General features: G+C 39.4%; 1 protein-coding gene across 6 annotated transcripts in view; it reads left to right on the forward strand.

The window, feature by feature from the left end:
* The window catches only part of TJP1 (tight junction protein 1), a 114,297-nt gene continuing 98,797 nt past the window's right edge, over positions 1 to 15,500 (forward strand). For all 6 annotated transcript variants that reach the window (XM_024742750.1, XM_024742752.1, XM_024742754.1 and 3 more), the window contains exon 1: positions 1 to 202. In XM_024742750.1, coding sequence (XP_024598518.1) covers positions 176 to 202 — 27 coding nt within the window. In that variant the 5' untranslated portion in view covers positions 1 to 175. The remainder of the gene's footprint in view (positions 203 to 15,500) is intronic.

Here is a 15,500-nt window from a genome sequence, read left to right on the forward strand (position 1 = left end):
GCGCGGCGCGGACTTTTGTCCTAGTTGAGTCCCCTCCCCGTGGGCCGGGCCTCTCCAGCGCCCCCGCCCCGCTCGCTCCCGGGAGATGTTTATCTGGGCAGCTGCGTGAGGAGCCGGTGGCTGGCGGCGAGGAGTCTCGGGTCCGAGGAGCGTCTTGTGGCACCGGAGAGACAAGATGTCCGCCAGGGCCGCGGCCGCCAAGGTGAGCGCTTTGGGGGCCCGTCCCGCCGGGGTCCTGTCTCCCTCCTCCCGCGGGCTGGCTGCCGGGCCGGGGCCCGAGGAGCGGGCGGCTGGCCGGGGGTGGGGACGGCTGGGGCCCAGGCAGGTGCATCGCGGCGGCGTCGCTGGCAGTCCCCGGCTCATGTCTGCTCGGGGAGGGAGCAGGGCGGGCGGGAACGCGCAACAGGTCCCGCCGGGAAGCCGGGCGCGGGGAGCGGAGGTCGGGCCGGAGCCACCTCGGTGGGCGGCGGCTGCTGTCTTTGCGGGAGTGGTTGGTCCCTGGCGAAACCGTGTGGTTTCGATCTGATGTCACTGTCGCTGGTATGCGCGCGCCCGCGACAAGACATTGGGACGGCAAACACTCCGCCCGAGTGGAGTAGGCTGGATTTTTGTTGTTTTAACTCTGTTTTATTTACTTACGGAAACATTGAAAAAACTAATCTCTTAACAGTTTTTAATAGTTTAGTTTGAATTAAACTTTCAGAAGTACCACAAAATAACCTTAAAAATGGACAATTAGATGAACTCTAAACAATAAAAATTGGCAAAGACGTGTGGGTTCCTCAAAAAAGTAACACTTTTTCCTATCAATTTTTCCATGTGCTTTGAAGTATTATGCCATTTTCTTAGTGCTTTCAAACCAATTCGTATATGACATCAAAAAGCTGAAGTTCTTTTTTTTTTTTAATACATTTATTTATTTTTTTAAATTTTTGACTGCGTTGCGTCTTTGTTGCGGTGCGCGGGCTTCTCATTGCGGTGGATTCTCTTGTTAGGGAGCACAGGCTCTAGGCACGTGGGCTCAGTAGTTGTGGCTTGCGGGCTCTAGAGCGCAGGCTCAGTAGTTGTGACCCACGGGCTTAGTTGCTCCGCGGCATGTGGGATCTTCCCGGACCAGGGCTCGAACCCTTGTCCCCTGCATTGGTAGCGGATTCTCAACCACTGAGCCACCAAGGAAGTTCCCTGAAGTTCTTAAAAATCAGTTAATATTCTCCTCTCCTTTTGTACATTTTAACCTTTTTCACCATAAAATAGTACCTGCTCTTTTAAACGATTGCGGGAATACAGAAATGTGAAGAGTAAAAATCTTCTTCCTTAAAAATCAATTCATTACTTCAAACAGTATCAAAGTGCTTACGCAGGTACTGGTTTGATTTTTTCTGTTTGAAATGTTTATTCATAGTATCTCGGACCAGGTATAATAAGGCCCTGGAGTTTCTGATCTCAAGACCTTGTTTTCTGGCTGGCAGAAGTTAGCGGATACATTTAGTAGTGAATAAATTCTTCTAAGGAATTTAGTGTTCTCTCTTTAAGAAAACTTTCATGTGTACAAGAAAACTTTCATGTGTACCTTTTTGACCGTACACTGATTAAGTACAATCTAAAGATTTAGAATAAAAGGCAGAATTTTGCATGATTTTAAAATAAGCTTTCATTATTTACTTTTCTTGGGAGGAAAGGCTTTGTTTCCGTATTACAGAGAATGTCACTGTGTTCCTGCACTGTGATCTCTGGCACTTAATATACAAGACCACACACTCTAAAAAGGTTATTTCATGTATGCAGAGAAGTAAGTTTTCAATAGATTGCCATGGTAAAATGATGATTTAGAAGGAGTCATACATTTTCTCCTGAATCATGGTGTTGAGATTTTATGGCATATTGAAAAATATCACTAGTTAAACACTACATTTTAGGGACGTTTGCATTCTTAAACATTTATGAGTAGAATGTCAGTTGAAAGCTTACTTTTCTGAAATGCTGTGTTATGGGGCCACCATTGAATCTTATGTAGAGCAAGGCAGGCTGTAAAAGATAGATGAAATGAAATAGTATTCAACCAACCAAGTCACGTTTGATTTTGTAAGGTGATTAAAATGCTTAATAAGAACCAGGCTGTGTACTCAATACTGTACGTATATTTTTGTTTCCTCCACTTCCCAGTTAAAAAAAAAGTGAAGATATTAATTTTGCAGCTTGCTTTTATTGCTTTTAGCATAATAGTTTGTAGAACTCTTCTCGAAACCAGTACCTTTGATTCTGTAGTCTTTGTAATGGTTGAATATTCTTCCATCCCATGAATATGCTGCAGGTCATTATTGCCTTACTGATAGACATTTAATTTGTTTCCAGGATTTTATTGTAATAAGTAGCCTTATATTTTTATATATGCATTTATATAGTATTACTGTATGTCCTATTCTTAAAAGTGGAATTTCTGGGTCAAAGGGTATGTGCATTTAAAATTCTGATATACGCCACTAAATCTTTCTCCAAAACGGTTGTACCTAGGAATAAATATAACAATTGTTGGTAACTTACCTAATTTTAGAGGACATAAAACCTCAGTAAATGAGATGAGAAAATATACTCTCTGACTGGGGGAGAGTGACTCTTGTAGAATATACCAAATTTCCTAGAGTTGGTGTATAAATGTTAACACAATTCCAAATAGAATTCCAGTGCAGTATTGTAGAAAACTTGACATACTGATGAGAAAGTTTATCTGATAAAATAAATGGATGATAGCCATGAACTTTTTGGAAAAAGAATACCTTATTAGAAAACCTAATGTGTTATAAATTCAGAGTAATTTGAGGCAGTCTTTTAGCTCAGGAATAGACATTGGGATCACAGAGTCCAGAAACATCTGTGTGTTTATGAGGTTTTAGTGATTATGATCGTCAGCATTTAATGTGTGTCAGCTATTGTTCTAAGTGCTTAACATGAATTAACTGATGTAGTTCTCAGTATTGATATGAAGTGAGCACTACTGTATATTCCCCAGTTTATGGATGAGGAGATTGAAACAGAGAGATAAAGTAACTTACCTAAATTCACCTAGCCAGCAAGAGGGAGAATTGAGACTGCATGATAAAAATAACATGGAAGATTACTGGAGAAAGGATGGATTATTCAATAAATAATGCTGGGACTGTTGGTTATCCTCTCTGAAAAAAAAAAAATTTTTTTTAGGCTCCCCCCCCAAAAATCCAAATGAAATGTTTGAAAAAGTGCAAAGAAGATAAATCATAAAATACTAGAAGAAAGTATAGGATGCTTTTAAAAAATATATACTTAAATTGGAAAGGGCTTCTCAGTGCATGATATTAACTTAAGTAATAAAGGAAAAGTTCAGATATACATCTGAATTTGCAAACAGAATTACTAGTGTACCTGATATGAAATGATTCAAAAGTTGAAAACAGGAATTTGAGGGCGGTTCTGTGTCTCACCAAGGAATTGTTTAGTTATGTAAGAAAATGATATGAATAATTGGGAACATTTCCATTTGTTGAATCACAGAAAGTGGCTGAAGCAAGTACAGTGGCTTCTGGATTTTTAAGCTGTTTCACTTCAGAGGAAGCAATAAAATGTAACATTGTACTGTATGCTTATTAGATTTTGCTGCTTAAAAGTTTCCATTTTGTCTCAGGAACAGAATTTTTTTCGCCTGGTTGATTATTTTTAAAATTATAATGTAGTTTAGTATGGAAATTATTTACAGCACTTCTTAGGAATTGATTTATAGTTATCAAATAAGGCACAATGAACTTTCCTTAACAGCTGAACATTTGAAAGTTAAAAACTGTAGAATAAAGCTAAATGAACAAAACTAATTACAAAATTAGTCCTTATAGATAGGAATTGTGTCCTCAGTGGCTGTTATGACGTAGTTTTAATTTTGGTACTTAGTGATTGGTATTTGCTTCATACTGCTTTAAAGGTAAATTAAAAACTCACTGTGCTTTATGAGAATTCACTAATTGTGTGTGCCAACGTTTATTGGGCTTCACTGTAGTAATATTTTTCTTTACCTGCCAAATTTGTACAGTGTTTTTCACTAGAAATATTTTTATAGTATTTAAGGCAAAGACTTAATTTTTTATGTTAGTGTGTTTGACATGGTAGATGCTTGTGGTTAAACCTGTCATTTATGTGCTTGGTTGATAATCCTGACTGCATTTATAACTCTTAAGTTCATTTTAGGACAGCTCCATTAGACAGGTACTTTTCAAATCTACAGTGCTTACCCACTAGTGAGTGACAGTGGAGGTCAGCCATCCACACCAACAAATAATGAGGTTAAAACCCATCTGTGGCTTTGAGAGCTGTAATGTAGTATATATAGTACTGTTTCCTGTTTGGTTTGAAGGAGAAAGATTACAGTAGTTTCACTGCTTTTTTTTTTTTTTTTTCAATCCTGGTAACAATGTACTGGCTTTGACTTTTACTTACTCTTTAATCTTTTCTCTATTTAGAGACCAAATGTAAACTCAGTACAGTTCTAAGAATAAAACTGAGTATAAACAAGACAGATCACTAAGCTGCTAAGGAAAGTGTCATTAAAAATAATAATTTTGGTGACAAAATTGGAAGTGTAATCCTGTTTATTGACATAGTTCTGACATGATAAAAATTCAATCTAATGAAAGACCACGAGTCCGACTGTAAATCCACGTGTGGTGCCACTGGTCCCTGGCCGCCCAGCCACAGCTCACTGCAGGCTCCGTGCCAACCACGCACTTAGGATCGAGCACTGATGGAGCGTGGTAGGGCTGGAGACCTGCCATGGGACAAGCAGAGTTATTTTTTATTCATAGAGTTTTTGATCAAATGTTAAATAAGATTAAAAGATAGTTTATGTCTAGTATGACATTTCTGAAATATTTGACTAGAACTTGCTTTGTATCTCTGAATTTTGAAAGACAATCTTGAATAACCTCCTTAGCTTAACTTTTAATCTTGTAGAAAGAGACACGATAGAACAGTTTACCAAGTTTTGAATTTAATCTAAAATTGGTCTGTTTCAGTATAGTATTTCTAATATAAGCCAGCAATAAAAATAGGCCTTTTGCTACTGCTGACCTAGAGTGCTTCCTAATTTATTTATTGCAGAGAAGAGTGGCTTCAGGTTGCTTCTTTATGGGTTAGCCAGGTGCTTGATTTCCGTGCCTTCCTAAACAGATACATTCTTAATAATGAGAAGTGTGCGGTGAGTTCATGGGTAGGGAATTTCATGTTATATCCTAAAAATGTGTGAAAATAATGGACTCTGAATGATCGGCTATCCCACAGAGTACTGTTTTAATATGAGGAAACCAATGTTTCCAAAATTCATACCACAAAATACCCTGTTACATATGTAGTGTTGATACTGAATCTCAGAAAGCCCTTAACTTTGGGATAGATCAAAAGGTATGTTTTAATTTGTGTTGTAGGTGCATTTCAGTATATATTAGAACAGTCTTAACTCTTTCATGCTGGTAGAATGCTGGGAAGTGAGTTGATTGGTGAGTGACCTCATTCTAGTTTATCATGCCCAGAAGAGAGGTGAAAACTGGAATGAATATTACTTTGCAGGGATGCTAATTAGGAACATAAGATTAGCATATTTCTGGCTTGATTAAAAAAATTTTTTTTGATTTGCTGAAGTATTTTTTTGTTTTTTTTAAAATAGTGTACATTCCCAAAGAGTGAAAGTTCATTTTTTTCTTGGTTATTTTAGGAATTTTCACTCTTTCGAATTGTTGCTGAGTTTGTACACAGTTTTTGATAACTGAATTGAACTTAATTTATGATCTCTTAATTCAATACATAATGCTAAAATTCAGGAGGTTATCAGTTATGAGATTCTTTTTGTTAGTTCAGCAAGTATTTATTGAGCACACTTTGTTTTGGATCCCTGTCCTCTAAAGGCTTATAGGTTTTAGCTGCCCTGTATTGTAATCTGTTGTGAAATGTGTAATTCATTTTTAAGATCCAAAGAATTTGAGTTTTTATTCTTAAATATGAGCACACTTCAGGTCATCTTATAAGAGCATAGCACTCTGCTGTGCTTTTTTCGTTGGGGAGGGTGGTAGAATCCCATCTAGAGCCTGGGCTTACTGTAACACATGAGTTTCTGCATTTCCCCTTGTTAATTAAAAAAAAAAAACGTTTCAGTTGAATCTGGATACATTCACGCATTTGGTAAACGTCTAAATAGAGAAGGTTAAGAACTATAAAGTAATTAGAATTTATTTACATACTTATAACTCCTTGAATATACTGACATGGAAAATGGACAGTAAGCTGGCTGTTACTATTATACTTAGGGTCTAGCCAGTTGTTAAATTTGTAACAATTTGGATTTTTGAAGCTGTATTCTATATTTAACAGATACTCACTGCTGGCCTAGTATGAACCAGGCACTGTTCTAGGTGCTAGAAATAGATCAGTGAACATATCACTATGCTGTACTTGTGGACCATTTTAATGGTGTGGGCAGAAAGCAACAAATAAAATACTGTAAATAAAATGATGATGAGCACCTAGAATCCCTAACAGGCCATTTCTGGATCATAACTTGCTTTCCCCAAAGATTATAAGTATCTTGTCTTCTATATTACTTATTTTCTAGTTTTTCTGTGTAATTTTACCACTTACGCATTCCGTAAACACTGGTTTTGCCTGTGAACTTTACACAAACAGGATCTTCTGGTGTGGACTCTTGTATATGGCTTCTCTTGCTCAGTGTTGTGTCTGTGAGACGATGGACATTGTGGGTGACTAGTTCATTAGCTGTCATTATATTCGTGGGTGAAATTCGTAGTCTTCCATTTTAGGAGGGCTTACTGTCAGATTGACTTCTGGAAAAAGTAGTTTGAATTAGACTTTTGTGGGTTTTGGGGGAAAAATGTTGTATACTTGTCTGAGGGGCAAGAATTAGATAAGTGTATTGGCTAGGCGTTGGGACACTAACAACTATGTGAAAAATAGGGAGCTGCTTTTGGTGTTCATGTGATGTTTACCTTGAAAAGTCAGTTTTAATTTTGAGGGCTTTTTATGGCTGAGGTCTTAAAATCCATTATCTTAAAGTGTATTTTCATAGGTATCTATTTACCTGACGCTGATCAGACCAGTGAAAGCCCTGATGGGGAGAAATTCGTGGTTCGGCAAAAACAAGTAAACACAAGTGTACTTTTCAAAGTATAATTGTAAGAAATCTTTCCCAGTGGTGTCATGTAAAGGAACTTTGGAAGATTTATTTACTGTTTTTCTTTTAAAATAAATTTATTTATTTATTTTTGGCTGTGTTGGGTCTTTGTTGCTGCGCGAGTTGCAGCGAGCGGGGGCTACTCTTCGTTGTGGTGCGGGCTTCTCATTGCGGTGGCTTCTCTTGTTGCGGAGCACGGGCTCTAGGTGCACGGGCTTCAGTAGTTGTGGCTCGTGGGCTCTAGAGCGCAGGCTTAGTAGTTGTGGTGCATGGGCTTAGTTGCTCTGAGACATGTGGGATCTTCCCAGACCAGGGCTCGAACCCGTGTTCCCTGCATTGGCAGGCAGATTCTTAACCACTGCACCACCAGCAAGTCCCTATTGTTTTTCTTTTTTAAACACTGATACATGTTGGAGTATTTAATTAAACATATACCAACCCATATTTTGATGCTGTATTTCCTGTAAAGTCAGAAGACTCAGGCCATGGCAAGCAGATTTACATCCTGGTTGTAAATATGAGAAATGTGTATTAATAATAAATAATAGCCTCCTAATACTGAGTGCCGATTCTGTGACGATACTAAGCTAGCTGTTTTATGTGCATTGTCTCATCTGATCTTGACAATTGTGGTAGGTACTCTTGTGACCTCTGTTTCATAGGTGAGGAATCTGAGGTTAAATTTACTACTCTGGCTAATGACACACTTGCTTCTAGGCTTTATAATTCACACATGCTCATGCTTTTACGTTCATGTGCCGTAAGGAGTGTCAAGGAGACGAGTATGGAATGGTATTAGGTGTTAGGCGAGTCGTGACTCCTGAGAGCAGGAAGAGAGGGTGCTGTGGGGTCAGAGAACAGGAGCTCCTCTGAAGGAGGCCAAGATTGCCCCGCCCCAGCTGATTGTTGCTGGTGGTGAAGACAGCAGGCTGGATCTTCCCATTTTTTAACAGAACTGGTTGTAAATCCAGGTTTTATGTAAATTACCTTGACTTACATGTTGGGAGCTGACTTCATTTTTTATACCTTTTTATTGTGAAACGTAACACCTATGTAAAAGAGCAGAAAGCGCATGTACATTAATGAATTATCACAAAGTGAACACCCATGTAAACACCACCCAGGTCAAGGAGTAGAATATTGGCAGCTCTTCAGCTTCCTTCATTGCCCTCTACCTGATAACCTTATCCTGCCAGTGAGCCACTGTCCCGACAGTAAGACCCATGTGTTAGGATCTTCCTGCCAGCACCATTCTTTCCCCAAGACGGCCACTATTCTGACTTTATGTTTTTAAAATTCGTGTGTTGTTGCATCATGAATTCATTCATCTTCATTGCTGTTTAGTATTTTATTGTGTGAATGTACTACAGTTTATTTATTCTACCATTGATGGGCATTTGGGTTGTTTACTACTTTGGGCTGTTAAGAATAATGCTTCCACTATTAAGAACACTTGTTCGTCTCGGTGAGCATGTGCACGTTTTTCTCTAAGATGTATTTGGGGACGGAATTGCTGCTGGATTGTTTAGTGTGTCTTCACTTTCAGTAGATGATGTCTTCTGCAAAGAGATTATACCAAGTTACACTTGTCATCATCAGTGAATGAGGGTTTCTGTTGCTCTGCATTTTGACCAATACTTGGTATTAGCAGACACTTTTAGCCCTTTCTGGTTGGTCTTTAGTGAATCTCATTGGAGATTTTAATTTGCATTTTTTGACTAGATGAAGTTGAGCAACTTTGCATGTTTATGCCCTGTTTGAGTCTATTGTCTATTTTTCTTTGGGATTATCTTCTTATTGATTTGCTTTGTTTTTTTTTTTTTTGGATAAAAGCTAGTTGATTATATGTATTGTAGGTATATTTTCCAATGTGGTAGTTCTCTTAATGGTCTTCTGATGAATACAAGCTCTTCATTTGAATGTGGTCTGAGTGTAGTGACACAAGAGAAAGGCCAGCAAGGGAATAGAGAGTTTCCAGAGAGGGACCTGCCTGTTGGTAGGCCAGACCCTGCACAGAGAGAGGTCAAGCAATATAAGAACTGAAAAGTTTTTCATTGAATAACCCTAAGTCTTTGTTACTTTATTACATGAGTTTAGGCTCTGGAATCTGCATCTTGAGTCTACCAGTTAATACTGTGCTGTCATCTGTACAGCTCAGATGACCACAGAACACTTAGAGACCCGTCTCAGGGCGGTTGTACACTCAGCACAGTGCCCAGAACAGGGTGAGCTGTTATGTTTATGTTGGCTGTATCTTTTAATAAAAACATTTTAAGTGAAGCCCACCTTAATATCAGGGAAGAGGTGTATAGGAATTATGGTATTTCTGTGTATGTGCACTCTTAAAACATTTACTTACTTTACGTATTTAGGTATGTATGTATTTCTTTGATACTGGACAAAGGGTTAGTTGAGTCCCAGACCAGCAAGATGCGTTGTGGTGTCAGAGAAAGTCCTTGAGCTCCCGAGATACTTTTGAAAATTTTATTACAGTAGTATTAAGTAAGAGAGGCACTCTTTTGTCTGACGAATTAGGGAATAGAGACTAAAGACTACTCCTACTCCAGTGTACCTGGTTCAGTTGGGCTACATATCTGGTAGGGTGAATGACCTGACCGATTAGCAGATTCTGTTCAGTTCTTAACTCCTGAGCACCTCATATCTTTCCACTCGTTCCATGGGTACTTTCTACCATTTACATCCCCCCTCCCTCCAAAACAGATATATACACACATACACACATTCTGTTCTTCTCTTTGTACTCCTGTAATAGCCTCCTAAGTAGTATCATACCCCTTCTTGTCCCTTACAGTCTGTCTTTTTGAAACGATCTTCTCAAAATTCAAGTTTGATTAGTACCCCCTCTTTCCCTGTGCCCCAGTACACATGCTCATTCTAAAACTCCTAGGCTTCTTAATTGACTTCAGAAGTAAAAGACCAAAATCCATAATATGATCAGTAAACTGCTACAGGATTATTTGACCCCTACCTACTGCTCTAGCCTCACCTTGCATCTTTTCCCCCGTCTTGGTCTCTGTTCTCAACCTGTGCTGTCCTCATTTTAGTTCCTAGCGGGTACTGAACTTCCTGTCAGGTTTGTCTTTGAGTTCCTCTCACGGCACTCATTCTTTTCTTTGTAGTATTTATTTAAGCCTGTGATAATGTATTCAGTTGTGACATTTTTTGATCATCCATTTCTGCCATTAGACTGTAAGCTCCATGAGAACAAAGGTCATCTTGGTGTGTCCTGTCATCGCAGAGCTTAACAAAGTGTCTAGCTTATAATAAACTCAAATATTGTTTGAATTAATGTGGAAAGTGCTTTCCTACGCTAGGGCTCTTGCACATGCTGTTTTCTCTACCTGGAAAGCTTCCCCACTTCTGTCCCTCATTCACCCAGCATCTGTGCCAATTTTTTTTTTTTTTTTGACAAGTGCTTATCAACTTATTAAAAGTTGATTTCAGCATTTGCAGTGGTGACTTCAGCCCTGACTCCTGGCTCAGTGTTGATGGAGGTAATCTGCTTAACCATCTCAGGACTGTGCAAGTCAGTGAGTCGCTGTGGAGCCTCTTCTGAAAACCATCCCAAGTCTTAGAACCTTCACCACCAGGAATTTTCCTTGTAGCTATTCTCAGAGTCTTGGTATATACATCTGAACCGGTCCTTTCACTTTGAGATGCTTTTCCTTTGTGCCTCTGGTCAAGTTAGTGTTGAGGCTGGTGAAGATGATTGTAATTCCCTGAACTGCCAAGTCTGGTCCCACAGGTCCTTCCCACAGGTCCTTCCCGCATTTTGTTGCGGCTGCAGCCGGGCTTCCTGCCCGCCTTGTTCCTCAGCCAGAGCAGGCAGAGCTCTGAGGACCTGTCTTCCTCAGATAGCCATGTCCCAATACTAAACCTCGAGAACCTTGTCCTGAGCCCAGAAAACAGTTCAGAACTCTGCTTTAAGCTCCCTGTGCTTTACCTGTATTTCACTGTACAACAACTTGTACTTATTTGTCTGCTGCTTATTTGATTAAACTCTGACGTCCCTCCTGGACCAGAGGCACTGTTTTCACTCTGTTGCTCACTTACTGGTAACAGACCAGGTTACATTCAGCCAAGAAACTCCCAGAAGGTCCTAGTGCATCTCCAGGACCTGCTGCACTTATCTTTCCTGGAAGGGGAGGCAGCTGCTGAGGAGCCAGCCCACGGAAACTTTGCATAATGGCCTGGCATCTTGGTCGTAGGATTCTTAGTTTGGGTCTTTTCTAGATTCAATAATTAACTTGTAGTCCCCTCAATTGCCTTCCTTTTTTTTTAAGTGGAAAAAGTTCGAGCCCATACAGGAGTATACGAGGCGTGTAATGAATCCCCATGCTAGCCTCACAGGTCCAGTTGTCAGTTTACGGCCAGTCTTGTTCCATCTATACTTCTACCCATTGTATTCTTTCTCCCCCGTTATTCTGAAGCAAACACCAGACATGTCTTTTCATCTAATATTTGAGTATATATCTCTAAAAGATAAGAACTCTTTTTTAAAAGAAATAACTATATTACTATTATCACACTTTAAAAACAACTTGTAAATTGAAAAATCCACCATTTAGTCAATGTAGTTTCTAATTATCTTAAGTATCAACTTCTGTTTTAATATATTTAAGAAAAAACAGGATCCAAATAAAGTCCTCCCATTGTGATTGTTTGGTGTGTCTCCTAAGTCTTTTAGACTGTAGGATTCTCCCATCTGGCTCTGGCCCTGGCCCTGGCCCTGGCCTTGGCCTCCCCACCCACGGTGCAGTTTTATTGGTGAAGAACAGAATTGTTTGTCCTATGCAATTTCTTGGTCTGGATTTTCCCTGTCATAGTTAAAATGTTTCTTGCCTTCTGTACTTCCTGAAAATTAGTGATTAGAGCCAGTGCAGTTCTGTCTAATAGAAATATCATATGAGCCACATACATGATTTAAATTTTGTTAACCACATCAAAAAGTTTAACAGGTGAAAATAATTTTAATATTTTATTTGTGCATATATTCAATATATTATCATTTTAACTGTGACAGTCCTTCCAGTTTCTCAGTCTTCTCCTGTCTTTTATGACTTGGGCACTTTCAGTGAACGCCAGTCAGTTATTTTTTAGAATGTTTCCATTTGGGTTTGTCTGATGTTGTCTCATGATTGGATTGAGGTTATGCATCAGATTAGGAAAGGGTATGTGATATTTATGTTTTATTACTGGTGTGATAACCTTGAACATTTGGTGAGGTACTTACTGTTTTTCCCTTTGTAATTGATAAATATCTTGGGCAAGATACTTTGAGATTGTTTCTCTTCAAACTTTTGCCCACTGGTTATACTCTTTGATCTTGCCTGCAGCAGTTATTATGATGTTTTTTCCCTAAAATAGTGGTCTTGTATTTCTCTCATTTCTTCCACATTCCTTTGTAAGGAAGAGCTGCCTCTTCTTCCTCATGTATCTAGTTATCTGTATGTGTATGTTTTAAACCATGGGTTTATATAAGGACGCCATGATTCCTATCCAGCACTCTTCATTCTAGCCTTCACTATTTTCTTGTAACTTCCTTCTCTGACAGTGAGAAATCAGCTCATTGTCTACAGTATATTCAGTTATTTGTTTAATCCTCATGTACCTGTCCAGTAGTTAGCAGATTGTTAACCCATCCTATCCTTCTGAGAAACAGATTGACTTAACTCGAGTACAGTGTTTGTGTACAGTTCTTTGTGTCTTTAACATTACAGTATCCAGTCAGAATAGTGTTTTCCACAGTTACTTAGCTGAGTGTTTTTCTACCCATCCTCTTCGCTTGTGGTATTCATTTGTAATAGATAGGTTTATCTGTTACTGTTTGTATTCCATTTTGGTTCCCACCACCTCATCCTGGTTAATTTTAATTATTTATTTGTTATTTTGGAGTATGTGATACATTACTGTAGTTCAGTGTTGCAAAGAAATATCATTCCTTCCTCGGTCCTACCACCCTCTCCCTTCCACCCCTTTCCTACTTACTCTGTAAGCAATTTCTTTAGTTTCTGGTTTATCATTTCTATATTTCTTTTGCACAAATGAGCAGATACATGTATATAATCTTATATTCCCTTCTTTCCTTCATGAAGGATGGAATACTATTGATATTTGTGCACTTTGCTTTATTCTTTTAAAGGTCTGTGTTTGAAATTGCTCCATGTCGGTTCATAGAGATCTTCCATTTTTCATGGCTGCATAATACTCCGCTCTGTGATGTGCTGTAATTTATTCATCTGTTCTCCCAAGTTTGGTCATACAGGTTGTTCCCAGTATTGTAGTTACAAACGTTGCTACCATGAATACCTGGTACATATGTATAGTCACATTGTTGGAGGTTTATCTTCAGGACAGATTTCCTAAGAGTGGGATCTCTGGGTCAGAAGGTTAGGTACACATTCAGTTTTGTTAAGTATTGCCAGATTTACTTTTTTTTTGTTGTTGTACACGGGCCTCTCACTGTTGTGGCCTCTCACGTTGCGGAGCACAGGCTCCAGACGTGTAGGCTCAGCAGCCATGGCTCACGGGCCCAGCCACTCTGTGGCATGTGGGATCTTCTGACCGGGGCACGAACCCGTGTCCCCTGCATCGGCAGATGGACTCTCAACCACTGCACCACCAGGGAAGCCCCAGTATTGCCAGATATACCTCCAGAAAGGCAGGATGAATTTGCATTTCCCCTGGAAATATTTGTGAGTGAATATAGCCTCACAGTCTTGCCCTCAGACTGCTTTGGCAGGTGAGAAATGGCATCTTGGTGTTATTTTAATTTGCATTTCTCTAATTATGACTGAGTTTGAACATTTTTTCAAATCTTAATATCCTTTTTGTGATGTATTTTTTCCCCATTTTTCTGATGAATTTTTCTGCAGTTTTTGATTTCTTTATGTTTTAGAGATATTGGCTCTCATGGTGTATCGTGCACTCTTCTTAAGACTTTGTTTATGGTGTTTTGTATTTGTGTTTCTTTTTTTGGTCAAGCAGACATTTAAAATTTTTTACATACTTTGTTTCATTTCCGTTAGACTTTGAGTTGTGCTTAGAAAGTACACCAGCATTAAAGAGGAATCACCCAGGTTTTCTCTAGTACTCATATGGTTTTGTTTTTTACATTTAGATTCCTAAATTCATTCGAGTTTATTCTTGTGTGTGGTGAGATATAGATCTAATATATGTTTTTTCCAAATGACAGCCCCAGATGTTCTAGCCGCATTTATTAAAAAGTGCATCTTTACCTTAGTAATTTGAGATGTTACCTTTCTCATATACTGATTTTTCCAGTGATTTGAAGGTCTGTTTATGAATTTTCCCATTTTATTCCACTGGTCTATTTGCTCGTGCCCCAGTATCACATTTTTAATTGTAGATGCCTTATAGTATGTCTTAATTAAGCGGCCATACTTGATAGGGCTAGTTCCCCCCTAGTAGTTTTTCTTTTGCAGTGTTTTTTTCAGTTTTACCTGTTATTAAACTTAAAGGGAAACATATTCTTATGTCTGGCTTCTTTTGTTCAACACTGATCAGTGTTCATCCATATTGATTTGTGTAGTTAGAGTTTATTCATTTCATGGCTCTGTAATTTTCCATTGAGTGAATGTTGCACTGTTTTCACTTTTATGATTGGTGGACATCTAGATTGTTTTTGGTTTTTGGCTATTAAGAATAGTGCTTTTGGGCTTCCCTGGTGGCACAGTGGTTGAGAGTCCGTCTGCCGATGCAGGGGACACGGGTTCATGCCCCAGTCCGGGAAGATCCCACATGCCGCGGAGTGGCTGGGGCCGTGAGCCATGGCTGCTGAGCCTGCACGTCCGGAACCCGTGCTCCGCAACGGGAGAGGCCACAGTGGTGAGAGGCCCGCGTACCGCAAAAAAAAAAAAAGAATAGTGCTTTTGTGACCATTCTTGTAAATATATGTTACATTTCTGTTGATTGATCATACAGTATGCTTATTTTACCCAGCTTTCCAAAGCAGCGATACCAATTTACACTCCTACTAGTGGTGAGTTTTTTTTCCTTTTTATAAATGTATTTATTTATTTATTTATGGCCCCGTCGGATCTTCGTTGCTACGTGTGGGCTTTCTCTAGTTGCAGCGAGCGGGGGCTACTCTTTGTTTCGGTGCATGGGCTTCTCATTGAGGTGGCTTCTCTTTGTTGAGGAGCACGGGCTATGGGCGTGCAGGCTTCAGTAGTTGTGGCACTTGGGCTCAGTAGTTGTGGCGCACAGGCTTAGTTGCTTCGTGGCATCTTCCCGAACCAGGGCTCGAACCCGTGTCCCC

Source organism: Neophocaena asiaeorientalis, unplaced genomic scaffold (genome assembly GCF_003031525.2).
Source record: "Neophocaena asiaeorientalis asiaeorientalis breed wild unplaced genomic scaffold, Neophocaena_asiaeorientalis_V1.1 scaffold155, whole genome shotgun sequence".
Taxonomy (NCBI): Eukaryota; Metazoa; Chordata; class Mammalia; order Artiodactyla; family Phocoenidae; genus Neophocaena; species Neophocaena asiaeorientalis.